The sequence below is a fragment of the Lepidochelys olivacea genome (assembly GCF_965140295.1).
Source record: "Lepidochelys olivacea isolate rLepOli2 genome assembly, chromosome: 11".
Taxonomy (NCBI): Eukaryota; Metazoa; Chordata; order Testudines; family Cheloniidae; genus Lepidochelys; species Lepidochelys olivacea.
This window is the reverse complement of record NC_140421.1, coordinates 45313607-45341397: the sequence shown is the minus strand read 5'-3', so window position 1 is coordinate 45341397 and position 27791 is coordinate 45313607. Positions and strand designations below refer to the sequence as shown.

The following is a 27791-nucleotide window of genomic DNA, read 5'->3' as shown; positions in this document are numbered from 1 at the left end:
TTGTCTTTTTTTCATTACTACAGATCCACCAGGTCCACCTTCAAACCCACGAGTGATTGATACTACAAAGACCAGTGCTTCTTTAACATGGGGCAAGCCTCATTATGATGGTGGACTTGACATCATTGGCTACACAGTAGAGCATCAAAAGGAAGGAGAAGAAGAATGGGTAAAAGACACAACAGGAACTGCTTTAAGAATCACTGAATTTGTTGTTGCTAATCTCCAGCCAGGAGCCAAATACAATTTTAGAATCATTGCCATCAATGCTGTGGGTGCTGGTGAACCAGCACAGATTCCAAGCGTTGAAATCAAAGATCGGGAAATGGTTCCTGATTTTGAATTAGATGCTGAGCTGAGAAGAACACTTGTTGTTAGAGCTGGATTGAGTATTCGGATATTTGTGCCAATTAAAGGTCGCCCAACTCCTGAAGTTACATGGACGAAAGATGATATCCCACTTAAAGCACGTGCCAACATTGAAAATACAGACTCTTTTACTCTACTTATTATGACAGAATGTAATAGATATGATGCTGGAAAATATGTAATGACCCTTGAAAATGCTGCTGGTAAGAAAACTGGCTTTGTAAATGTAAAAGTCTTGGATACACCAGGACCACCAATAAATCTTAAGCCTAGGGAAATAACTAAAGACAGCATCATCCTGCACTGGGATATGCCTCTATTAGATGGTGGCTCACGTATAACAAATTATATTGTTGAAAAACGGGAAGCAACACGAAAGTCATATTCAACCGTCACCACCAACTGCCAGAAATGTTCCCTTAGGATTCCTAATTTGGTTGAAGGATGTGAATATTACTTCAGAGTGCTGGCTGAAAATGAGTTCGGGATTGGTGAACCAGCTGAAACTGCAGAACCTGTAAGAGCCTCTGAAGCACCATCACCACCTGAGAGCCTCAATATTATGGATATAACAAAGAGCACAGTTAGCCTGGCTTGGCCAAAGCCAGAACATGATGGTGGTAGCAAGATCACTGGTTATATAATTGAAGCACAGAAAAAAGGTTCCACTCAGTGGACACACATCACAACTGTGAAAACATTAGACTATGTCGTGAAGAATCTAACTGAAAATGAGGAATATACTTTCCAGGTTATGGCAGTTAATAGTGCTGGAAGAAGTGATCCAAGAGAAAGCAGACCAGTTGTTGTTAAAGAGCAGATGATGCTTCCTGAATTTGACCTCCGTGGAATTTACCAGAAATCAGTAATTGCCAGAGCTGGTGACAACATCAAAATTGAGATCCCTGTGCTTGGTCGTCCAAGACCAATTGTGACATGGAAAAAAGAAGACCAGCTGCTTAAGCAGACACAAAGGGTAAACTTTGAAAACACTGCAACTGCGACCATACTAACCATCAATGAATGCACAAGAAATGACAGTGGCCGCTATCCCCTATCAGCTAAAAATATTGTTGGAGAAGTTAGTGATGTGATCACTGTCCAGGTTCATGATATTCCTGGCCCTCCTATGGGACCAATCAAATTTGATGAAGTTTCATCTGACTTTGTAATTTTCTCATGGGAACCTCCTCAGAATGATGGAGGGGTACCAATAAGTAATTATGTTGTAGAAATGCGTCAGACTGACAGTACCACATGGACTGAGTTAGCAACCACTGTTATACGTACCATGTTTAAAGCTACTCATCTTACTACTGGAGTTGAGTATCAGTTCCGTGTTAAAGCTCAAAACAGATATGGAACGGGACCAGCCATTTCTTCAGAGCCTGTAATTGCCAACTATCCATTTAAGGTTCCTGGGCCTCCAGGTACTCCTCAGGTGATTGCAGTCACAAAAGAGTCAATGACCATTAGCTGGAATGAGCCTATTACTGATGGTGGAAGTCCAATTTTGGGATATCATGTTGAAAGAAAAGAACGAAATAGCATTCTTTGGCAGACTGTAAGTAAAGCATTGGTGGTAGGCAATATCTTTAAATCAAGTGGACTTACTGATGGCATTGCATATGAATTCCGTGTTATAGCAGAAAATATGGCTGGCAAAAGTAAACCAAGCAAACCATCTGATCCAGTGTTTGCTCTGGACCCTATAGATCCACCTGGTAAACCAATACCTCTCAACATTACAAGACATGCAGTAACACTTAAGTGGACTAAACCAGAATATGATGGAGGTTTTAAGATAACTGGTTACACTGTTGAAAAGAGAGACCTTCCTAATGGTCGCTGGCTAAAGGCTAACTTTAGCAATATACTAGAGACAGATTTCACTGTCAGTGGTCTGACAGAAGATGCTGCTTATGAATTCCGTGTGATTGCCAGAAATGCTGCTGGTGCAGTTAGCCAGCCATCTGAGCCATCAGATGCAATAACATGCAGAGATGACATTGAAGCACCAAGGATAATGGTGGATGCCAAATACAAGGACACTTTAGTACTGAAAGCAGGTGAAGTTTTCAGACTTGAGGCTGATGTTGCAGGTCGACCTCCACCAACCCTGACATGGACAAAAGATGAAAAAGAGCTAGAAGACACAGCAAAATTAGAAATAAAAAAGGCAGATTTCTCTACTGTTGTGATCAACAAAGATTCTGCCAGAAGAGATGGCGGTGCATATACACTTACTGCTTCTAATCCTGGTGGCTTTGCAAAGCATATCTTCAATGTTAAAGTTCTTGATAGACCTGGTCCACCCGAAGGGCCTTTGGCTGTGTCTGAGGTTACAAGTGAAAAATGCCTACTCTCATGGTTACCACCACTGGATGATGGAGGAGCAAAGATTGACCACTATGTGGTTGAAAAACGAGAAACCAGCAGACTAGCATGGACAAACGTGGCCTCAGAAGTTCCAGTAACTAAACAGAAGGTCACTAACCTATTAAAAGGCAACGAATATGTGTTCCGTGTCATGGCTGTTAACAAATATGGGGTTGGCGAGGTCCTGGAATCAGAGCCTATTCTTGCAGTAAATCCATATGTGCCACCTGATCCACCCAAAACACCTGAAGTTACAGCAATTACAAAAGATTCTATGATTGTCTGTTGGGGACGTCCTGATTCTGATGGTGGAAGCCCAATAACCAATTACATTGTAGAACGCCGTGACAGAGCTGGACTACGCTGGGTGAAATGTAACAAACGGGTTGTTACGGACTTACGCTATAAAGTATCTGGACTGACAGAGGGTCATGAGTATGAATATAGAATAATGGCTGAAAATGCTGCTGGAATTAGTGAACCAAGTCCAACCAGTCAATTCTATAAAGCTTGTGATACTGTGTTCAAGCCCGGTCCACCAGGTAATCCTCGTGTTTTAGACACTAGCAAGTCCTCAATTACAATAGCTTGGAATAAACCAATTTATGATGGTGGCTCAGAAATCACGGGTTATATGGTTGAGATAGCACTACCTGAAGAAGATGAATGGAAAATTGTAACTCCATCAGCAGGACTGAAGGCTACTTCCTTTACCATCACGGATCTCAAAGAAAACCAGGAGTATAAAATCCGAATATATGCCATGAACTCTGAAGGCATTGGAGAACCTGCCCTTGTTCCTGGATCACCAAAGGCTGAAGAAAGAATGCTACCTCCAGAGATTGAACTGGATGCAGAACTACGTAAAGTTGTCAATATCAGAGCCTGCTGTACTTTAAGACTTTTTGTCCCAATCAAAGGAAGACCAGCACCTGAAGTGAAATGGACAAGAGAACATGGAGAGTCTTTAGATAAAGCTACCATTGAATCAACAAGCTCTTATACTCTACTTACTGTTGGAAATGTAAACAGATTTGATAGTGGCAAGTATATATTGACAATAGAAAATAGTTCAGGCAGTAAATCAGCATTTGTAAATGTCAGGGTTCTTGATACACCTGGAGCACCACAAGATTTAAAAATAAAAGAAGTAACGAAATCATCTGTTACACTCACATGGGAGCCTCCTCTCATAGATGGAGGTTCAAAAATAAAAAATTATATCGTTGAAAAGCGTGAATCAACAAGAAAAGCTTATTCAACTGTTATTGCCAATTGCCACAAGACCAGCTGGAAAGTAGACAACCTGCAGGAAGGTTGCAACTATTATTTCAGAGTCCTAGCTGAAAATGAGTATGGAATAGGCCTTCCAGTTGAAACTCCAGAATCGGTGAAAGTGTCAGAAAGACCACTGCCACCAGGAAAGATAACTTTGCTAGATGTGACAAGAAATAGTGTATCCTTGTCATGGGAAAAACCTGAACATGATGGAGGTAGCAGAATTCTGGGTTATATTGTAGAAATGCAAAGCAAAGGCAGTGAAAAGTGGGCAATTTGTGCTACGGTAAAAGTTACTGAAGCCACTATAACTGGACTGATACAAGGGGAGGAATATTCCTTCCGTGTTTCAGCTCAGAATGAAAAAGGTATCAGCGATCCTCGACAACTGGGCATACCTGTGGTTGCAAAAGATCTTGTGATTCCACCAGCTTTCAAATTGTTGTTCACCACTTTCAGTGTCCTAGCAGGAGAGGACTTAAAGGTTGACGTCCCATTTGTTGGTCGACCCAAACCAGCTGTATTATGGCATAAAGACAATGTGCCACTGAAACAGACTACTAGAGTAAATGCAGAAAGTTCAGAAAACAGCACATTGCTAACAATAAAAGAAGCCTGCAAAGATGACGTTGGACTATATTTAGTCAAACTTACAAATTCTGCAGGTGAAGTTACTGAAACTCTTAATATTGTTGTCCTTGATAAACCAGGGCCTCCAACTGGACCAGTAAAGGTAGATGAAGTAACAGCAGATAGTATCACCATTTCCTGGGAACCACCAATATATGATGGTGGCAGCTCTATCAACAATTATATTGTAGAAAAACGGGACACTTCTACTACTGTCTGGCACATTGTGTCAGCTACTGTTGCCAGAACAACAATAAAAGCCTGTAGATTAAAGACTGGGAGTGAATATCAGTTCAGAATTGCAGCTGAGAACAGATATGGAAAGAGTACATATCTCACATCAGAGTCTGTTGTAGCCCAATATCCATTCAAAGTTCCTGGTCCACCTGGAACACCTTTTGTATCGGTTCACTCAAAAGATAGCATGGTGGTACAGTGGCATGAACCAGTCAATGATGGAGGTAGCAAGATCATTGGGTACCATTTGGAACGCAAAGAACGAAATAGCATCCTCTGGGTTAAACTAAACAAAACATCTATTCCTGACACTAAATTTAAGACAACTGGCCTTGAAGAGGGACTTGAATATGAGTTCAGAGTTTATGCAGAAAATATAGTGGGTATTGGAAAGGCAAGTAAAGTATCTGAATGTTATACAGCACATGACCCATGTGATCCTCCAGGTCGTCCAGAACCAGTAATTGTCACAAGGAACTCAGTAACCCTTCAGTGGAAGAAACCTGAATATGATGGTGGAAGCAAAATCACAGGCTACATTGTTGAAAAGAAGGAGTTACCAGATGGTCGCTGGATGAAAGCAAGCTTTACAAATGTCATTGAGACTCAGTTTGCAGTAACTGGCCTAGCAGAAAATCAGAGGTATGAGTTCCGTGTCATAGCAAGAAATGCTGCAGGTGTTTTCAGTGAACCATCTGAAAGCTCAGGGGCAATCACAGTCAAAGACGAAGTAGAGCCACCTCGTATAAGTATGGATCCAAAATATAAAGAAACAATTATAGTAAATGCTGGTGAGTCATTCAAGATTGATGCTGATGTTTATGGCAAACCATTACCTTCCATTCACTGGCTAAAAGGTGATCACGAATTAGCAAACACGGTTCATTTGGAAATAAAAAGCACAGATTTTGCAACAAGCCTCAGTGTAAAAGAAGCCATTCGTGTTGATAGTGGTCATTATGTATTGCTGGCAAAGAATGTTGCAGGTGAAAAAACAGCTTCTGTTCATGTCAAAGTTCTTGATAGACCTGGGCCACCTGAAGGGCCTGTTGATATAACAGGAGTTACTGCTGAAAAATGTGTGTTAGCTTGGAAACCCCCACTACAGGATGGTGGTAGTAACATTTCACACTACATTGTTGAAAGAAGAGAAACCAGCCGCTTAGTTTGGACTGTAGTGGACTCCAGTGTGCAAGCCCTTAGTTGCAAAATTACAAAACTTTTGGAAGGAAATGAATATGTCTTCCGTATCATGGCTGTAAACAAATATGGTGTTGGTGAACCTCTTGAATCTGAACCAGTAATTGCAAAGAACCCATTTGTTGTCCCACTTCCACCAAATGCCCCAGAAGTCTCAGCCGTTACCAAAGATTCAATGATTGTTGTATGGGAAAGGCCAGCCTCAGATGGTGGTAGTGAAATTCTGGGCTATGTTCTTGAAAAACGAGATAAAGAAGGCATTCGCTGGACAAGATGCAACAAGCGTTTGGTTAGTGAACTGAGATACAGGGTGACTGGACTTATAGAGAACCATGACTATGAGTACAGAGTATCAGCTGAAAATGCTGCTGGTCTTAGTGAACCAAGCCTACCTTCCACTTACTATAAGGCTTGTGATCCTATTTACAAGCCAGGTCCGCCTAATAATCCCAAAGCTATAGATGTGACAAGATCTTCAGTTTTCCTTTCATGGGGCAAACCAATCTATGATGGTGGCAGTGAAATCCAGGGATACATTGTTGAAAAATGTGATGTAAGTGTTGGTGACTGGACAATTTGTACCCCACCAACTGGAATCAAGAAAACAAATATGGAAGTAGAAAATTTATTAGAAAAACATGAATATAAATTCCGTATCTGTGCTGTTAATAAAGCTGGAGTTGGAGAGCATGCTGATGTTCCTGGTTCTGTTATTGTTGAAGAAAAATTGGAAGCTCCAGACCTTGATCTTGACCTAGACTTAAGGAAAATTGTAAATGTAAGGGCAGGTGGTTCCTTAAGATTATTTGTTCCTATTAGAGGGCGTCCAACCCCTGAAGTAAAATGGGGTAAAATGGATGGTGAGATCAGAGAGGCAGCTATTATTGACATTACTAGCAGCTTCACTTCCCTTGTTCTTGACAATGTTAACAGATTTGATACTGGAAAATACATTCTTACTTTAGAAAACAGTAGTGGAATGAAGTCTGCCTTTGTCAGTGTAAGGGTACTGGATACCCCAAGTCCACCTGTTAACCTAAAAATTAAGGAGATCACCAAAGACTCTGTTTCACTTTCATGGGAACCTCCTTTACTGGATGGTGGCGCAAAAATAAAAAATTATATTGTTGAAAAGCGTGAAGCAACAAGAAAGGCCTATGCAGCTGTTGCAACAAATTGCCACAAGACCTCATGGAAAGTAGACCAACTTCAGGAGGGCAGCAATTACTACTTCAGAGTCACTGCTGAGAATGAATTTGGAATTGGCCTTCCTGCAGAAACCATTGACCCAATTAAGGTTGCTGAAGTTCCTCAACCTCCAGGGAAAATAACAGTTGATGATGTCACAAGAAATAGTGTATCGCTAAACTGGTCAAAGCCGGAACATGATGGCGGTAGCAAAATCTTACAATATATTGTTGAGATGCAAGTTAAGGGCAGTGACAAATGGTCAGAATGTGCATGTGTAAAAGCACTTGAAGCACTGATTACTAACCTAACTCAAGGAGAAGAATATCTATTTAGAGTAATAGCTGTAAATGAAAAAGGCAAGAGTGATCCACGATCTCTTGCGGTTCCAGTGGTCGCCAAAGACCTTGTTATTGAACCAGATGTAAGACCTGCATTCCACAGTTACAGTATCCAGGTGGGACAAGATCTAAAAGTAGAAATACCAATTTCTGGTCGACCTACACCAACTGTTACTTGGACAAAAGATGGCCAACTGTTAAAGCAGACAACAAGAGTTAATATTAATGATTTGCCTAATCTCACTGTACTGAATATTAAAGAAACACACAAAGAGGACAGTGGCATGTACGGAATCACAGTTGCTAATGTTATTGGACAAAAGTCTGCATCTGTTGAGATTATAACACTAGACAAGCCTGATCCTCCAAGAGGGCCTGTAAAGTTTGATGATATTAGTGCTGAAAGCATTACAGTATCATGGAATCCTCCGCTGTATACAGGTGGCTGCCAAATCACCAACTACATTGTTCATAAGAGAGATACAACAACCACTGTATGGGAAACGGTTTCAGCTGCTGTTGCAAGAACTACCCTAAAAGTGACTAAACTGAAAACTGGCTCAGAATATCAGTTTAGAATATTTGCTGAAAACAGGTATGGACAGAGCTTTGCCTTGGAATCTGAACCAGTTGTAGCTCAGTACCCCTATAAAGAACCCGGTCCTCCTGGCACACCATTTGTGACAACAGTAACAAAAGACTCTATGGTTGTACAGTGGCATGAACCAATTAATGATGGTGGAAGTAAAGTTTTGGGTTACCATCTTGAGAGAAAGGAAAGAAACAGCATTTTATGGACAAAAATAAATAAGACCATTATCCAAGACACGCATTATAAAACAACTAACCTTGAAGAAAGCATTGAATATGAATTTAGGGTTTCTGCAGAAAATATTGTTGGTGTAGGAAAAGCAAGCAAAGTTTCAGAGTGCTATGTAGCCCGAGACCCCTGTGATCCTCCAGGATGCCCAGAAGCCATAATTGTTAAAAGAAGCTCAATTACTCTACAATGGATCAAACCAGAATATGATGGAGGTAGCAAGATTACTGGTTATATTGTAGAAAAACGTGACTTGCCTGATGGTCGCTGGATGAAAGCTAGCTTCACAAATGTCATTGAAACTCAGTTCACCGTAACAGGGCTTACTGAAGATCAAAGATATGAATTTAGAGTCATTGCAAAGAATGCTGCAGGTGCAATAAGCAAACCCTCTGATAGTACAGGACCAATAACAGCAAAGGATGAAGTTGAGCTTCCAAGAATCTCAATGGATCCACAATACAAAGATACAGTTGTTGTAAATGCTGGAGAAATGTTCAAACTTGAGGCTGATGTCCATGGAAAGCCACTACCTACCATTAAGTGGTTCAAAGGCGATAAGGAACTTGAAGAAACTGCTAGATGTGAGATAAAGAACACTGATTTCAAGGCATTAGTTATTGTAAAAGATGCCATTAGAGTTGATGGTGGACAGTACATTTTACAAGCCTCTAACATTGCAGGAACAAAGTCAGTACCCATAAATGTAAAAGTATTGGACAGACCAGGTCCGCCAGAAGGCCCAGTTCAGGTTACTGGAATTACTTCTGAAAAATGTTCATTGTCATGGAATCCACCACTCCATGACGGTGGTAGTGACATTTCTCATTACATTGTTGAGAAGAGAGAAACTAGCCGCCTTGCCTGGACTGTTGTTGCTTCAGATGCTGTAGCCACAATGCTGAAAGTAACAAAACTTTTGGAAGGTAATGAGTATATTTTCCGTATAATGGCAGTTAACAAATATGGTGTTGGTGAGCCTCTGGAGTCTATTCCAGTACTTATGAAAAATCCATTTGTGGTTCCTGGTCCACCAAAGGCACTGGAAATTACTAACATCACAAAGGATTCCATGACTGTCTGCTGGAGCAGGCCAGATAGTGATGGAGGCAGTGAAATTATTGGTTACATTGTAGAAAAGAGAGACAGAGCTGGCATCAGATGGACAAAATGTAATAAACGCAGAATTACGGATTTGCGATTAAGAGTCACTGGACTAACAGAAGATCATGAGTATGAATTCAGAGTATCTGCTGAAAATGCTGCTGGAACTGGTGAACCGAGCCAAGCTTCTCCTTATTTTAAAGCTTGTGACCCTGTGTTCAAACCTGGTCCACCCACTAATGCTCATGTTGTAGATACCACCAAAAATTCAATTACACTTGGTTGGGGTAAACCTATTTATGATGGTGGTAGTGAAATCCAAGGATACATTGTGGAGCTCTGTAAAGCAGAGGAAGAAGAATGGACAGTAGCTACTCCACAGACTGGGCTGCGTGTCACTCGATTTGAGATTAGAAAACTTATTGAACATCAGGAATATAAAGTACGAGTGTGTGCCCTCAATAAAGTTGGTGTAGGAGAGGCTGCATCAGTTCCTGGAACTATTAAACCAGAAGACAAGCTTGAAGCTCCTGAACTTGATATTGATTCAGAACTAAGGAAAGGAATATTGGTTAGAGCTGGTGGATCTGCTAGGATTCACATACCATTCAGAGGACGACCAACACCTGAAATCACATGGTCTCGGGAAGAAGGTGAATTTACAGATAAGGTTCAAATTGAAAAAAGCATAAACTACACACAACTATCCATCGATAACTGTGATAGAAATGATACTGGAAAGTACATTCTTAAGTTAGAGAACAGCAGTGGATCGAAGTCTGCATTTGTTACAGTAAAAGTCCTTGACACACCAGGACCACCACAAAATTTAGTAGTAAAAGATGTTAAGAAAAATCATGCAGTACTATCCTGGGAACTACCCGCTAATGATGGTGGTGCAAAAATAAAGAATTACGTGATTGACAAACGTGAGTCAACCAGAAAGGCATATGCAAATGTGAGTGCTAAATGTGGCAAAACAAGCTTTAAAGTTGAAAACCTTACAGAAGGAGCAACTTATTATTTCAGAGTTATGGCTGAAAATGAATTTGGAATTGGTATTCCAGCTGAAACTATAGATGCTATGAAAGCCTCAGAGCCACCTTTGCCTCCTGGGAAAGTCAGTCTCACTGATGTGACTCACACAAGTGCATCACTTATGTGGGAGAAACCTGAACATGATGGAGGTAGCAGAATTTTGGGGTACATAGTTGAAATGCAGCCTAAAGGAATAGAAAAATGGAGTGCTGTCACTGAGACCAAAGTGTGCAGTGTAGTTGTACCCGGTTTGAGTTCAGATCAAGAATATCAGTTCCGTGTGATAGCCTACAATGAAAAAGGCAAAAGTGATCCCAGAGCACTTGCAATTCCTGTGATAGCTAAAGATTTGACAATTGAGCCAAGTTTCAAGCTGATGTTTAATACTTACAGTGTCCAGGCTGGAGAAGATCTTAAGATAGAAGTACCATTTATAGGCCGACCCACCCCTAAGATTACTTGGACAAAAGATGAGCAGTCACTTAAACAGACAACCAGGTTAAATGTCCATGACACACCAACATCCACTATCTTACATATTAAAGAAAGCAATAAGGATGACTTTGGCAAATATACAGTAACAGCATCAAACACAGCAGGCACGGCTACAGAGCACCTGAGCATAATTGTACTTGACAAGCCAGGCTCTCCACGAGGACCTGTTCGCTTTGATGAAGTTAGCGCAAACTTTGTTGTCTTATCATGGGACGCACCAGATTATAATGGAGGCTGCCAGATAACCAACTACATAGTAGAGAAACGTGACACAACCACCACCACCTGGCAGATGGTATCAGCAACAGTTGCAAGAACAACAATCAAAGTGGCAAATCTTAAAACAAGTTCTGAATACCAGTTTAGAATTTGTGCTGAAAACAGATATGGAAAGAGCCCTCCACTGGATTCTAAGGCAGTTGTTGTGCAATACCCATATAAAGAACCTGGGGCACCTGGAACGCCATTTGTTACATCAGCTTCCAAAGACCATATGATTGTACAGTGGAACGAACCAGTTAATGATGGAGGAAGCAAGGTTCTTGGCTACCATCTTGAGCGTAAAGATAAAAACAGCATTCTTTGGACAAAGTTGAACAAGGCCCTCATTCCAGACACCAAATATAAAACAGATGGCCTTGAAGAAGGTCTTGAATATGAGTTCAGAGTTTCTGCTGAAAACATTGTTGGCATTGGTAAAGTTAGCAAAGTATCTGAACTGTATGCTGCCCATGATCCATGTGATCCACCTGGCCGCCCAGATCCCGTTGTTATTACAAGAAATTATGTCACAATGAACTGGAAAAAACCTGAGTATGATGGTGGTAGCAAAATAACTGGATATATTGTAGAAAAGAAAGAACTACCTGAAGGTCGTTGGATGAAAGCCAGCTTTACAAATGTACTGGAAACAGAATTTACAGTAACTGGTCTTGTTGAAAACCAAATATATGAATTTAGAGTAATTGCAAGAAATGCAGCTGGTAGCTTGAGTGAACCATCTGAAAGCACAGGGCCAATTACTGCTAGAGACGAAATTGAAGCACCAAGAGCGTCATTGGATCCAAAATACAAAGATGTCATTGTTGTTCATGCCGGAGAAACCTTTGTTCTTGAGGCTGACATCCATGGTAAACCTATTCCTGACATTACATGGTCAAAAGATGGAAAAGAGCTTGAAGAAACAACTGCAAGAATGGAAATTAAATCTACACTTCAGAGAACAACTCTCACGGTCAAAGACTGTGTAAGAATTGATGGAGGTCACTACTCACTTAAACTCAGCAATGTTGGGGGTACAAAATCTATACCAATCACAGTAAAAGTGCTTGACAGGCCAGGACCTCCAGAGGGTCCTTTGAAGATTACAGGTGTCACTGCAGAAAAATGTTACTTGGCATGGGCCCCACCTTTACATGATGGCGGTTCTAGCATCTCACATTACATCATTGAGAAGAGAGAGACAAGCAGACTTTCCTGGACACTAGTGGCATCTGATGTGCAAGCTCTTAGCCACAAAGTAACCAAACTCCTTCCAGGCAATGAATATATTTTCCGTGTAATGGCTGTGAACAAATTTGGAATTGGAGAACCACTGGAATCTGAGCCTGTTGTGGCTTGTAATCCATACAAACCTCCGGGTCCTCCTTCAGTGCCAGAAGTTTCAGCAATCACAAAAGATTCTATGATTGTAACATGGGGTCGTCCAACAGACAATGGCGGAGCTGAAATTGAAGGTTACATACTTGAAAAGCGAGACAAAGATGGTATTCGATGGACCAAGTGCCATAAGAAAAGGCTAACAGACTTGCGGTTCAGAGTAACTGGACTTACAGATGGGCATTTCTATGAATTCAGGGTTTCTGCTGAAAATGCAGCTGGTGTAGGTGAGTCTAGTGAGCCATCCATTTTCTATCGTGCATGTGATGCACTGTATCCACCAGGCCCACCAAGTAATCCAAAGGTGACAGACACTTCCAGATCATCAGTGTCACTTGCATGGAACAAGCCTATTTATGATGGTGGTGCTCCCATTAAGGGATATGTTGTGGAAGTAAAAGAAGATACTGCTGATGAATGGATTACTTGCACACCACCAACAGGACTACAAGGAAAACAGTTCACTGTAACAAAACTTAAAGAAAACCATCAATACAATTTCCGCATCTGTGCCATTAACTCTGAAGGAGTCGGGGAACCTGCAACTATACCTGGTACAGTCATTGCAGCTGACAAAATAGAACCTCCTGAAATCGAACTAGATGCGGATCTCAGAAAAGTAGTCACTGTACGTGCGAGTGGTACATTACGTCTGTTTGTTACCATCAAAGGAAGACCAGAACCTGAAGTCAAATGGGAAAAAGCAGAAGGCACCATTAGTGACCGAGCTCAGATTGAGGTTACCAGTTCATATACAATGCTGGTCATTGATAATGTAAACAGATTTGACAGTGGTAGATACAACCTGACTTTAGAAAATAATAGTGGCAAAAAATCAGCTTTTGTTAATGTCAGAGTCCTTGATTCCCCCAGTGCACCTGTTAACTTGACAATCAGAGAAGTTAAGAGAGATTCAGTAGCATTAGCCTGGGAACCACCACTTATTGATGGTGGAGCTAAAATTACAAACTACATCATTGAAAAGCGAGAATCTACTAGAAAGGCATATGCCACTGTTACAAATAACTGCACTAAAAATACTTTCAAAATTGATCAACTACAGGAAGGATGCATTTACTACTTCCGTGTCTTGGCAGCAAATGAATATGGGGTTGGTTTGCCAGCAGAAACAGCTGAACCAGTTAAGGTTTCTGAACCACCGTATCCACCTGGAAAAGTAACTCTTGTAGATGTGACTCGCAACACTGCTACGATTACATGGGAGAAACCAGAGAGTGATGGTGGCAGTAAAATTACTGGTTATATAGTGGAAATGCAAACTAAAGGAAGTGAAAAATGGAGCACTTGTACCCAAGTTAAGACACTAGAAGCAACAATAACAGGCTTAAGTAAGGGAGAGGAATACACTTTCAGAGTGATTGCTGTTAATGAAAAAGGGAAGAGTGATCCAAGACAACTTGGAGTTCCAGTAGTTGCAAAAGATATTGAAATCCAGCCTTCTGCTGAACTTCTTTTCAATACTTTCAGTGTTAAAGCTGGAGATGATCTTAAGATTGATGTGCCGATCAGAGGTAGGCCTCCACCAACAGCTAGCTGGAGGAAAGATGGACAGACCTTAAAAGAGACAACTAGAGTAAATGTTCAAACATCAAAGACTTCAACTTTGCTGACCTTCAAGGAAGCTTCAAAGGACGATGTTGGAAATTATGAATTATGTATTTCCAACAGTGCTGGATCTACAACATTTTCTATCACTGTAATTGTTCTTGACAGACCAGGACCTCCATCTGATGTACATATTGACAGTGTTAGCGCAGATAATGTAACTTTATCTTGGAAACCTCCAGTGTATGATGGTGGCTGCCATATTAGCAATTACATTGTGGAGAAGCGAGAAACTACCACAACAATATGGGATGTAGTGTCTGCAGCAGTTGCAAGAACATCGATTAAAGTAGTCCGTCTAACCACAGGATCTGAATATCAGTTCCGTGTGTGTGCAGAAAACCGCTATGGTAGGAGCACCTATGTTGAGTCTCCCTTTGTTGTTGCAGAGTATCCATTTAAGCCACCTGGTCCACCTGGAACTCCTCAAGTAGTACATGCAACTAAAACTTTCATGACTGTAAGTTGGCAGGAACCAGTCAATGACGGAGGTAGCAAAGTAATTGGATATCATCTTGAAAGGAAAGAAAGAAGCAGCATTCTTTGGACAAAAGTAAACAAAAGCCTCATAAGTGATACACAAATGAAGGTCACTGGCCTTGAAGAAGGACTAATGTATGAATATCGTGTGTATGCTGAAAATATTGCAGGAATAGGCAAATGCAGTAAATCATGTGAACCAGCTGCTGCAAGAGATCCATGTGATCCTCCTGGTCAGCCAGAAGTTACTAATATTACAAGAACATGTGTCTCATTGTCATGGTCCAAACCAGAATATGATGGTGGAGCTAAGATTACAGGATATATTATTGAGCGCAGAGAGCTACCAGATGGCCGTTGGCTAAAATGCAATTTCACAAACATACAAGAAACTTTCTTTGATGTGACTGGACTTACAGAAGATCAGCGATATGAATTCCATGTTATTGCAAAGAACGCTGCTGGACTCTTTAGTGAGCCATCTGAATCAACTGGACCTGTGACTGTAAAAGATGATGTTGATGCTCCAAGAATCATGATGGATGTCAAATTTAGGGACGTTGTTGTTGTTAAAGCTGGAGAGGTCCTTAAAATCAATGCTGATATTGCAGGACGACCTTCACCTGTGATTTCATGGACAAAGGATGGCAAAGAGATTGAGGAAAAAGCAAGAGTTGAAATAGTCTCAACAGATCACACTACTGCGATAACTGTGAAGGATTGCATTCGACGGGATTCGGGTCAGTATGTATTAACACTACAAAATGTTGCAGGAACAAGATCTTTGGCTGTTAACTGCAAAGTACTTGATAGACCCGGCCCACCTGCAGGCCCATTAGAAATAACTGGCCTTACTGCTGAAAAGTGTCACCTGTCATGGGGACCACCCCAAGAAAATGGAGGTGCAGATATTGATTATTATATTGTAGAAAAACGTGAGACCAGTAGAATTGCATGGACACTTTGTGAAGGAGAGCTTAGAACAACATCCTGTAAAGTAACAAAACTACTTAAAGGAAACGAATACATCTTCAGAGTGATGGGAGTTAACAAATATGGTGTTGGTGAAGCTTTGGAGAGCTATGCAGTCAAGGCCCTAGATCCATTTACAGTTCCAAATCCACCTAAATCTTTAGAGATAACCAGTGTGACAAAGGATTCCATGACCCTGTGCTGGGCAAGGCCCGACAGTGATGGAGGAAATGAGATCTCTGGATACATAATTGAAAGACGTGAGAAAAATAGCCTACGATGGATCCGTGTAAACAAAAAAACAGTTTATGATCTAAGAGTTAAGTCATTAGGTCTTCGAGATGGATGTGAATATGAATATCGGGTTTATGCAGAAAATGCTGCTGGTCTCAGTCTTCCAAGTGACACTTCACCATTGATTCGGGCAGAAGATCCAGTTTTCATACCATCTCCTCCATCTAAACCTAAGATTCTGGACTCAACAAGAGCAAATATAACAATTGGATGGACAAAGCCATTATTTGATGGAGGTGCCCCAGTTACTGGGTACACAGTGGAATACAAGAAAACTGATGAAACTGACTGGTCAATAGCTATTCAAAATTTAAGAGGCACAGAGTACACTGTAATTGGGCTAACATCAGGGTCTGAATATGTCTTCAGAGTAAGATCTATCAACAAAGTTGGTGCTAGTGATCCAAGTGATGTCTCAGAACCTCAGGTAGCAAAGGAAAGAGAGGAAGAACCTGCCTTTGATATTGATAGTGAAATGCGAAAGACTTTAATTGTAAAGGCTGGTGAATCTTTTACAATGACCGTACCTTTCAGGGGAAAACCAGTCCCAAATGTAATGTGGAATAAACCAGAGACAGATCTCCGTACACGAGCGTCTATTGATTCTTCAGATTATTGTACCTCACTGACCATTGAGAAAGCAACAAGAAATGATTCTGGAAAATATGCATTAACATTACAAAATATCCTGAGCACAGCTACCTTGACCTTAGTTGTCAAAGTTCTTGATTCCCCTGGACCTCCATCTAATATTGCTGTAAAAGATGTAACAAAAGAATCTGCAGTGTTATCCTGGGATGTTCCTGAGAATGATGGCGGTGCTCTTGTGAAGAACTATTACATTGAAAAACGAGAGGCTAGCAAGAAGGCTTGGGTCACTATAACCAACAATTGCCATCGCCTTTCCTACAAAGTTACCAGTCTTCAAGAAGGTGCTGTTTACTACTTCAGAGTCTCTGGAGAAAATGAATTTGGTGTTGGAGTACCCACTGAGACCAAAGAAGGAGTTAAAATAACAGGTTTGTTTCAACAATAAAAATACTTATAGCATAAATTACATATATATGCTTAAAATATTTAACATAAAATAATTATTAGTTGTAATAATTACTTTGAAGTTGTTAATGTTTATACAGCACCAAAGATGTTCTTAAGGGTTTTACAAATATAAGAGAAAACCATTAATAATTTATACTTTAAATATTGCAATTATCTAAGTATTAAAAAATCTATTCATATAGATTCCAAGTAAAATATATACTTTTCTCAATTCAAATGATATTCTTGCCAAAGTAAAAAAGAAAATGTGTGTTGTATTAATTATCCTGTTATGTTGAATCTTTTTTATCTTAGAAAAACCAAGCCCACCAGAAAAGCTTGGAGTAACTGGTGTCACTAAAGACAGCATTTCTCTGTCATGGCTGAAACCAGAACATGATGGTGGAAGCAGAATTGTGAGCTACCTCATTGAAGCTCTTGAGAAAGGACAGCAAAAATGGGTTAAATGTGCAGTTGTAAAGACAACTCATCATGTTGTCCACGGTCTCAAAGAGAATGTTGACTATTTCTTCAGAGTGTCTGCAGAAAATCAAGCTGGTCTAAGTGATCCTAAAGAACTCCTGCTCCCTATTACAGTGAGAGAACAACTGGGTAAGTCTGCTGACATTAAAACACATGATGAAATGTTTGCACACATTAAAAAAAATCAATTTTAAAACCTCACATTTGTAATGTTTTGGAAACGTTTTGTTTTTCAGAATCTCCTGAGATTGATATGAAGGGCTTCCCACATAACACTGTGTACATTAGAGCGGGATCGAACCTAAAGGTTGAAATTCCAATTTCTGGAAAACCATTGCCAAAGATGACATTAGCCAGAGATGGTGTTCCATTGAAAGCAACCATGAGGTTTAATACAGAAACCACAGCAGAAAGTATCATCATTAACCTTAAAGAAAGTATGGCTGGTGATGCTGGTAGATATGACATCACTGCTGCCAACTCCAGTGGAACCACTAAATCATTCATTAACATTGTAGTGCTAGACAGACCAGGTCCTCCTGTTGGTCCTGTTGTTGTTAGTGATATCACTGAAGAAAGCGTAACTCTCAAATGGCAGCCACCGCATAATGATGGTGGAAGTCAAGTTACCAACTATATTGTTCTGAAAAGAGAAACAAGTACTGCTGCTTGGTCTGAGGTGTCTGCAACAGTTGCTAGAAGCATTATTAAAGTCATGAAGCTAACAACAGGAGAAGAATACCAATTCCGTATCAAAGCTGAAAACCGCTTTGGAATCAGTGACCACATTGATTCACAATGTGTAACTGTTAAGCTCCCATACAGTAAGTCATCAGTTTCTCACATAACATTTTGTTGTTGCTTTTAATTTTTTTGAAATGATATATTAACTGCTTCTTTTAATGTCTCTAGCAACACCTGGACAACCTTCCACACCATGGGTCACCAATGTCACCCGAGAGAGCATCACTGTTGGATGGCATGAACCAGTCACTAATGGAGGCAGTGCAGTCATTGGATACCATTTGGAAATGAAAGATAGGAACAGTATTTTATGGCAGAAGGCGAACAAGACCCTTATTCGCACAACTCACTTTAAAGTCACCACCATCAGCGCTGGACTTATCTATGAATTCAGGGTTTATGCAGAAAATGCAGCTGGCATTGGAAAAGCAAGCCATCCTTCTGATCCAGTTCTTGCAATTGATGCTTGTGGTGTGTACTTTGTAGGGGGGGAAATCAACATTTTCAGTAATGTTTTCACTTAATGTTCTTTCCTATACAGTAAGCCAACAGACAATGCTAGTACTGCTTTTAATTATTAATACTGTTGTTTTTTCTTACTGTAGAACCCCCAAGAAATGTTCGTGTCACAGATATTTCCAAGACTTCTGTCAGTCTTTCTTGGACAAAACCATCCTATGATGGCGGTAGTAAGATCACTGGTTATATTGTCGAGAAACGTGATCTTCCAAATGGCAGATGGACAAAGGGCAGTTTCACCAATGTCATTGAGACTCAGTTTACTGTATCTGGACTAACGCAAAATTCTCAGTATGAATTCCGTGTCTGTTCTAAGAATGCTGTTGGTTCCATTAGCAATCCATCAGATGTTTTAGGTCCTATCACGTGTGTTGATACATATGGTAAGAGTTTTGCAATTACATAATAATATTTTGTGATACTTCAGGGCTTAAAGTCAGAATTGTTTCATATAACTAGTGCTTGAATCCTAGTCTTTAGAAAACAATTGTAAGAAGCTGAGTTTAAAAACTGGAGGGCTAGCATAATGCTCTAAGCACTGGGTTTGCATTATCTAGCCTCTCTGGACAAAGATTCAATCTGAACAGAGCTGATTGAGCCCTTCATCTTCCCAATGTAGATAACTTGAGTTCCATACAATTGACTGTGTTTGGGCCACTTGGACAAGACCTGAGAAATTGAGATTGTTTTTGCTGTGTGTGGACATTAAAGATCGTGACACTTTTCATAGGAGCAGAGGTTTGCCCCAGTGTCCTTGGCTAAAATGTCCTTTCCCCCAAATGTTGTGCAGTGTTTGCTGCACCATTTGTCCTCCTACCTGCAGTCCTCCCCCAGAGATGTGGATGATTTTTAGTAGTGATGTAATTAATGTATTATTTAACTTGCAAAGAGTTTGAGAATTTTTTGGACTGAAATGTGACATATAGCTATGACCTGTCTTTTTTTTTCCTATCTGCATATCTAAAACACCTATGACCATAGTATCTAGGCACTGCCAAGTTTTGCATAGTGTATATTACACAATGCCTTATATTAATTACCACTATTATTATTGCTTAATAAAAATATTGGTATGGTTTTGAGTCCTCTGAGTGGTTTGAAATCTTTATACCATTTTGATTTTTTTTGTTCCTCTTTTAAGGTGCACCTGAAATTGATGTACAACCAGAATACACAGATGTGGTGAAATACAAAGCAGGTACTGCAGTTAAGCTGAAACTTGGCATCTCAGGAAAGCCTATACCTACAATTGAATGGTTCAAAAATGGCAAAGAGATACAAACCAGTGCACAAGTGTCTATTGAAAACACAACAGACTTTGCATCTATACTCATCAAAGATGCAATTCGTTTTAACAGCGGAAACTATGAATTAAAATTAAAGAATGCCATGGGTTCAGCATCAGCTCACATTAGAGTGCAAATACTTGGTATGTACTGAATTAGAATAATAGTATTATTGTATTAAACTAAAATGTAATTTATATGTATGTATGTATGTATGTATGTATATGACTCATTTCTCCTGTCCTCAACAGACAAGCCAGGACCTCCAGGTGGGCCTATACAGTTCAAGACAGTCACTGCTGAAAAAATTACCATAATGTGGGAACCTCCAGTAGATGATGGTGGTGCAACTGTAACACACTACATTGTTGAAAAACGTGAGACAAGTCGGGTAGTATGGTCTTTAATTTCTGAAAAACTAGAGGAATGTGTCATCACTACCACAAAACTCATCAAAGGAAATGAGTATGTGTTCCGTGTGCGAGGTGTGAACAAGTTTGGAGTTGGTGATCCACTGGAATCTGAACCAGTTATAGCTAAAAATACATTTGGTGAGAAACATGTATATTAACTAATACAACTGAATAGTACTGAATGTTTTAGTTTTAATGGTATTGAACTACTGTCATTTTTTCTCTCTTTTTTTTTTTTTCAGTTACACCTGGACCACCTAGTGTACCAGAGGTCACTATGATAACCAAGCATTCAATGACAGTTGTCTGGAACAGGCCAACTGTAGATGGAGGTAGTGAAATAAGTGGATATTACCTTGAGAAACGTGACAAGAAGAGTCTAAGTTGGTTCAAGGTTATTAAAGAAACTATCCGTGACACCAGACAGAAAGTAACAGGACTAACTGAAAACAGTGAATATCATTTCCGAGTTTGTGCTGTCAATGCAGCTGGACAAGGTCCATTCTCTGAAGCTTCTGACTTCTACAAAGCTGCAGATCCTATTGGTAAGAAATAACTTAGACACACACATCTCATTGTTTAAGGGCCAAGTAAGTTATAATGGGCAGACTTTCATGGGATTGTCTGGGAATAACTGAGGATAAATGTTATGATTGAATTTTAATATCTTTTACAGACAAACCAGGGCCACCAGTTAAGCTAAAGGTTGTGGATACTACTAAGACATCTGTCACCCTGGGCTGGACTAAGCCTGCCTATGATGGAGGAAGTGCAATTACCAGCTATGCAGTGGAAAAGAGAGAAGGAGAGCAGGAAGAATGGTCTGTAGTCAGTGCTAGAGGAGAAGTGAGAACAACTGAGTATGTTGTATCCCAGCTTCAACCTGCAGTCAATTATTATTTCCGTGTGTCTGCTATAAATTGTGCTGGGCAAGGAGAGCCTATTGAAATGACAGAATATGTACAAGCTAAAGATATACTTGGTATGTACCTTTAATTGATTTAATTATCATTTTTTAGGGTTTTGGTATTTCAAATAATTTTATATTTTGTTTTCCAGATTATTCATATTTTATTATTATTTATTTCTGCAGAGGAGCCAGAGATTGACCTGGATGTTGCTCTCAGAACCTCCATTGTAGCTAAAGCAGGTGAAGATGTACAGATAATGATTCCATTCAAAGGGAGACCTCCTCCAACTGTCATATGGAGAAAGGGTGAAAAGAATCTTGGAACTGATGAAAGATACAACATTCAGAACACAGAATCATCCACATTACTTACTATTCCTCAAGTTACTCGGAATGACACAGGAAAATACATTCTCACAATCGAGAATGGAGTTGGTGAACCAAAATCTTCATTTGTGAATGTTAAAGTACTTGATACACCATCAGCCTGCCAGAAACTGCAGCTTAAACATGTTTCTCGTGGCACTGTTACACTTATATGGGAGCCACCGCTCATTAATGGTGGTTCTGAAATAACAAATTATGTCATTGAAAAAAGAGATGCCACCAAAAGAGCCTGGTCTACTATTACAACAAAGTGTTCTCATACAACATTTAAGGTAACTAACCTATCAGAGAAGACTGCATTCTTCTTTCGAGTTCTTGCAGAAAATGAAAATGGATTGGGAGAACCTTGTGAGACTTCAGAACCAGTTAAACCTGCGGAAGTACCTGGACCTGTAAAGGATCTGGCCATGAAAGATTCTACAAAGACTTCTGTTACCTTACAGTGGAGCAAACCTGACTTCGATGGTGGTAGCATTATATCAGACTATGTTATTGAAAAGAAAATGATTGAAGAAAAAGAATGGTCACATGCAGGCATAAGTAAGACATGTGAATTTGAAGTTGAAAAACTTAAGGAGCTTTCTGTCATGGAATTCAGAGTATCTGCTAAAAACGAAAAAGGATTGAGCGATGCTGTTACTGTTGGACCCATTACAGTAAAAGACTTTGTAATAACACCTGAAGCTGACCTTTCTGATATCTTTGGAGGACAAATTGCTGTAAGAATTGGCCATAATATGCACATTGAATTGCCATATAAAGGTAAACCCAGACCAACTATGAGCTGGCTCAAGGACAGCATCCCTCTTAAAGAAAGTGAACAAGTTCGCTTCAAGAAAACTGAAAACAAAATAAGTTTAAGTATCAAGAATGTGAAAAAAGACAATGGTGGCAAATACACCTTAATTCTTGATAATTCAGTTTGCAGAAAGTCATTTACCATCACAGTCATAACTCTTGGTCCTCCATCAAAACCCAAAGGACCCATAAGACTAGATGAAATCAAAGCAGACAGTGTTGTTATGTCATGGGAGGCTCCTGAAGACAATGGAGGAGGAGAAATCACTTCATACAGCATTGAGAAGAGAGAAACTTCACAAACCAATTGGAAAATGGTGTGTTCTAGTGTTGCTAGGACAACTTTCAAAGTTCCTAACCTAGTTAAAGACACTGAATATCAGTTTAGAGTTCGTGCTGAAAACAGATATGGAGTAAGCCCACCACTTGTCTCAACAGACGTTGTAGCAAAACACCAGTTCAGACCACCAGGCCCACCAGGCAAACCTATTGTGTACAATGTAACGGCTGATGGAATGACAATATCTTGGGATGCTCCAGTTTATGATGGAGGTTCAGAAATTACTGGATACCATGTTGAAAAGAAAGAAAGAAATAGCATCTTATGGCAGAAAGTTAATGTTTCACCAATATCTGGTAAAGAATACAGAATTACTGGATTGATTGAGGGCCTGGATTACCAATTCCGTGCATATGCTGAAAATTCTGCTGGCGTAAGCCCAGTTAGCGAGCCAAGCAAATTTACCTTGGCTGTGTCTCCAGTAGGTGAGTAAACAAGCACTTCACTAAGACAATGTATATATTGTCATATATTGTTAGCCATCATGAAGGTTTATAATAAAAATAATCCTGTATGCAATTATTTTCCTTTCAGACCCACCTGGCACTCCTGATTATATTGATATCACCAGAGAAACTGTCACCCTTAAATGGACTGCACCACTGCATGATGGAGGCAGTAAGATTGTGGCCTACAGCATCGAGAAACGGCAAGGAAGTGATGACCGCTGGCTCAGATGCAATTTTATTGATATCAGTGAATGTCAATATACAGTTACAGGACTTAGCCCAGGTGACCGATATGAGTTCAGAGTGATTGCAAGAAATGCTGTCGGAACAGTCAGCCCACCATCACAATCTTCAGGCTATATCATGACCAGAGATGAATGTGGTAAGCATTATTTATTAATAGTTTAGTATGTTACACTTGCATTTTTATATGGTAGGTTCTAAATCCAGCTAAGCACCTGGCTGGCACCTTTTAGCTTATATTGGTATATGAGCTGCTGACTGGAGAGGGAGTGTATTCCACTCCTCCCAGGAGCAACAGGCTTTCCCCACCTCTCCCTCCCACTCCACGCAGAGGTAGAGCAGAGTTAGACGCAAGACCAGCATCCAGCAGGGATCCATAGGATTTAACCAGTTGCTACATTTGGGGCCACACAGGAGTTTTTCCTTAAGCATTTTATGAGGAGTTGTTTGCCTTCCTCTGCTATTGAATGCATCTTGGAATTCACAGTGGGGTCCTGCTCTGTCTATGCTACTGTATTAACATTTAGTTATGGTTTCGCTATTTTTCTTTGTTGCAACTTTGGCAGTAGTCTATTGCAGAAATATTGTGTTGTTTTAGCCATTGCTCCAAAACATTTTGACACATTTGAGAATGGGTGTAGGACGGGATTAGATCACTCACGGGGTGAGTTTGAGTAACCTCAGAGGTTTGACTGAGCCACTGTGGATAGGGGTTTGCAATTCCTCTTCCCTTTTGAGTCAGGCAGGAGCTTCTAACAGCTGTGGTGCCTTACAGGTGTTCACAGTAATTAAGCCTGATTACAGGGACTAAAGATAACTTTAAAATAGAGCCAAAGGCCTTAATTTGAGGTTCTGTGGTTTACAAGTGGCAGCTGCAAAGATATGTCTGTCTTAGGTTAGGTAATGGTTTTGTTGCTATGCAGAATTTAGAAATGCAAATTGCTAAAATAGCTCAGCATGTTGCACCAACACATTTCAATTAATATTTTAACCTATGGTTTAATATGATGGCGAGTGGATTAACATAGAAAAAATAATTCTTAGGATATAAAATTTCAGATAGGACAGCTTACAATATAATATTGATCCCTACATTTTAAAAATTCTGAATTTTCTAATCAGAAGAGAGAGTCTATATATGCCTTTATTATTGTTTGTTTAGTAGGAATGAATACCTTGATAAATATGACTGAATGTATATACTTTATTTTATCTTTCTTCTTAGTTCCTCCAACAATTGAATTCGGTGCTGAGCACTTTGAAGGCCTTACTGTTAAAGCTAGAGAGAGCATTAGACTTAAGGTTCTTATCAAAGGCCGTCCAGTACCTCAAGTGACTTGGTTTAAGGATGGAAAGGAGATTGAAAAGAAGATGAATATTGAAATAACAAACATTATTGGATATAGCACTATCTTTGTTAGAGATGCCACTCGGGACCATCGTGGTATATACACCGTAGAAGCCAAGAATGCATCAGGCACCAAAAAAGCAGACATTACAATCAGAGTACAAGGTACTTTGTAGATATTTTTAGTAAGCTATTCTTAAATATTTACATTGTAAGTGGCAGCACAAGTAAATTATAACTCTGATGCTTTATTATCACAGATACCCCAGGAAAAGTTGGTGGACCAATACGATTCACAAATGTTACTGGAGAGAAGATGACATTATGGTGGGAGCCTCCAGCTAATGATGGCTGTGCTGCCATTACCCACTATGTGATTGAAAAACGTGAAACCAGTAGGATTGCCTGGGCATTAGTTGAAGATAACTGTGAAGCCTCCAGTTACACAGCACTTAAATTAATAAAGGGCAATGAATACCAGTTCCGTGTCTCTGCAGTTAACAAGTTTGGTGTTGGCAGGCCACTAGAATCTGATCCAATTATAGCACAAATACCATACAGTAAGTTTCCTTTATGTCTTTAACAAATTACGCAAATACCAACTTTTGTTGCATGTTTTCTAAGCTGTTTTTCATTTTGCAGCTGTTCCTGATGCACCAGGTATGCCAGAGCCTACCCATGTAACAGGAGACAGTATCACACTCACATGGGCTAGGCCAAAATCCGATGGTGGAAATGAGATCAACCAGTATATCCTGGAAAGAAGAGAAAAAAAGAGTGTCCGCTGGGTCAAAGTATCCAGTAAGAGAGCCATTGCTGAGACAAGATACAGAGTAACTGGCCTGACTGAAGGCAATGAATATGAATTCCAAGTTATGGCTGAAAACGCTGCAGGAGTAGGACCTCCAAGTGCTGTCTCAAGGCTGATTAAATGTAGAGAGCCAGTAAACCCACCAAGTGCGCCTACTGTTGTAAAAGTGACAGATACATCAAAGACAAGTGTAAGCTTGGAATGGACCAAGCCAGTTTTTGACGGCGGCATGGAAATAATTGGCTACATCATTGAAATGTGTAAAGCTGACTTAGGAGAGTGGCATAAAGTCAATGCAGAGACTTGTATTGCTACCAAATATACTGTCACCGACTTAGAGGCAGGTGAACATTATAAATTTCGAGTGAGTGCTGTCAATGGTGCAGGCAAGGGAGAAAGCTGTGAAGTCCCTGCTACAATCCAAACAACTGACAGACTGTCTTCACCTGAAATTGATATTGATGCAAACTTCAAGCAGACTCACATTGTCAGAGCAGGTGCAACTATTCGGCTGTTTATTGCCTTTTTAGGCAAACCTGTTCCTACTGCTACATGGTCTAAAGCAGACTCAGACCTTAGCCTGCGTGCTGACATTCACATAACTGACTCATTCAGCACGTTGACTGTGGAGAACTGCAATAGAAATGATGCTGGCAAATACATCTTTACTGTAGAAAACATCAGTGGTAGCAAATCTATTACATTTACTGTCAAGGTACTGGACACTCCTGGCCCACCAGGTCCTATTACCTTTAAGGATGTGACCAGGGGTTCTATTACTTTAATGTGGGATGCTCCTGTTTTGGATGGAGGTGCCCGCATCCATCACTACATTGTGGAAAAGCGGGAAGCAAGCCGTCGTAGTTGGCAGGTAGTGAGTTCAAAATGTACCCGTCAAATCTTTAAGGTCACTGATCTTTCAGAAGGTGTGCCATTCTACTACCGTGTTTCAGCAGAAAATGAATATGGTGTAGGCGAACCATGTGAATTAACAGATCCAGTTGTAGCCACCGAGGAGCCTGCTCCACCAAAGAGACTAGATATTATTGATACTACCAAATCTTCTGCAGTATTAGCTTGGCTGAAACCTGACCATGATGGTGGAAGCCGTGTCACTGGATATCTTCTTGAGATGAAACAAAAGGGATCTGACTATTGGGTTGAAGCTGGTCAAACTAAACAACTTACTTTCACAGTTGAAGGTCTTCTAGAGAACAATGAATATGAGTTCCGGGTCAGGGCAAGGAATGATGCAGGCTACAGTGAGCCAAGAGAAGCTTTCTCTTCTGTTATTATTAAAGAGCCACAGATTGAACCAACAGCAGATCTTAGTGGAATAACTGGACAACTTATAACTTGCAAAGCTGGAAGCACCTTTGCTATTGATATACCAATTAGTGGGCGACCAACTCCAAAAGTAACATGGAAACTTGAAGAAATGAGACTCAAGGAAACTGATAGAGTGACCATCAAGATAACAAAGGATAGAACTACATTGATTGTGAAGGACAGCATGAGAGGTGACTCTGGCAAATATTATTTGACACTTGAGAACACAGCCGGTGTGAAAACATTTGCTGTCACAGTGGTTGTCATCGGAAGGCCAGGTGCAGTTACTGGCCCTATTGAAATATCATCCATTTCTGCTGAATCCTGTGTATTGTCATGGAAAGAACCTGAAGATGATGGTGGCACTGATATTACAAACTACATAGTTGAGAAACGGGAATCTGGTACAACAGCATGGCAGCTGATAAATTCCAGTGTCAAACGTACACAGATCAAAGTCACTCATCTCACTAAATACATGGAATATGCTTTCCGGGTCAGTTCAGAAAACAGATTTGGTGTCAGCAAGCCCGTGGAATCCACACCAATAGTTGCTGAGCATCCATTCGGTAAAAACAAACAT

At 40.2% G+C, this 27791-nt stretch overlaps 1 protein-coding gene across 1 annotated transcript in view; it reads left to right on the top strand.

Moving 5' to 3' along the window:
* TTN (titin) overlaps positions 1 to 27791 on the top strand; it is a gene marked incomplete at its 5' end in the record, with an annotated part of 307317 nt that overhangs the window by 260866 nt on the left and 18660 nt on the right. The window contains 14 exons of the mRNA XM_084642843.1: positions 24 to 17129; positions 17464 to 17760; positions 17868 to 18455; positions 18544 to 18846; positions 18981 to 19277; positions 20036 to 20323; positions 20432 to 20731; positions 20836 to 21138; positions 21270 to 21575; positions 21687 to 23453; positions 23563 to 23859; positions 24946 to 25233; positions 25329 to 25628; positions 25711 to 27777. Of these exons, the coding sequence (XP_084498969.1) occupies positions 24 to 17129; positions 17464 to 17760; positions 17868 to 18455; positions 18544 to 18846; positions 18981 to 19277; positions 20036 to 20323; positions 20432 to 20731; positions 20836 to 21138; positions 21270 to 21575; positions 21687 to 23453; positions 23563 to 23859; positions 24946 to 25233; positions 25329 to 25628; positions 25711 to 27777 (24507 nt within the window). The remainder of the gene's footprint in view (positions 1 to 23; positions 17130 to 17463; positions 17761 to 17867; positions 18456 to 18543; positions 18847 to 18980; positions 19278 to 20035; positions 20324 to 20431; positions 20732 to 20835; positions 21139 to 21269; positions 21576 to 21686; positions 23454 to 23562; positions 23860 to 24945; positions 25234 to 25328; positions 25629 to 25710; positions 27778 to 27791) is intronic.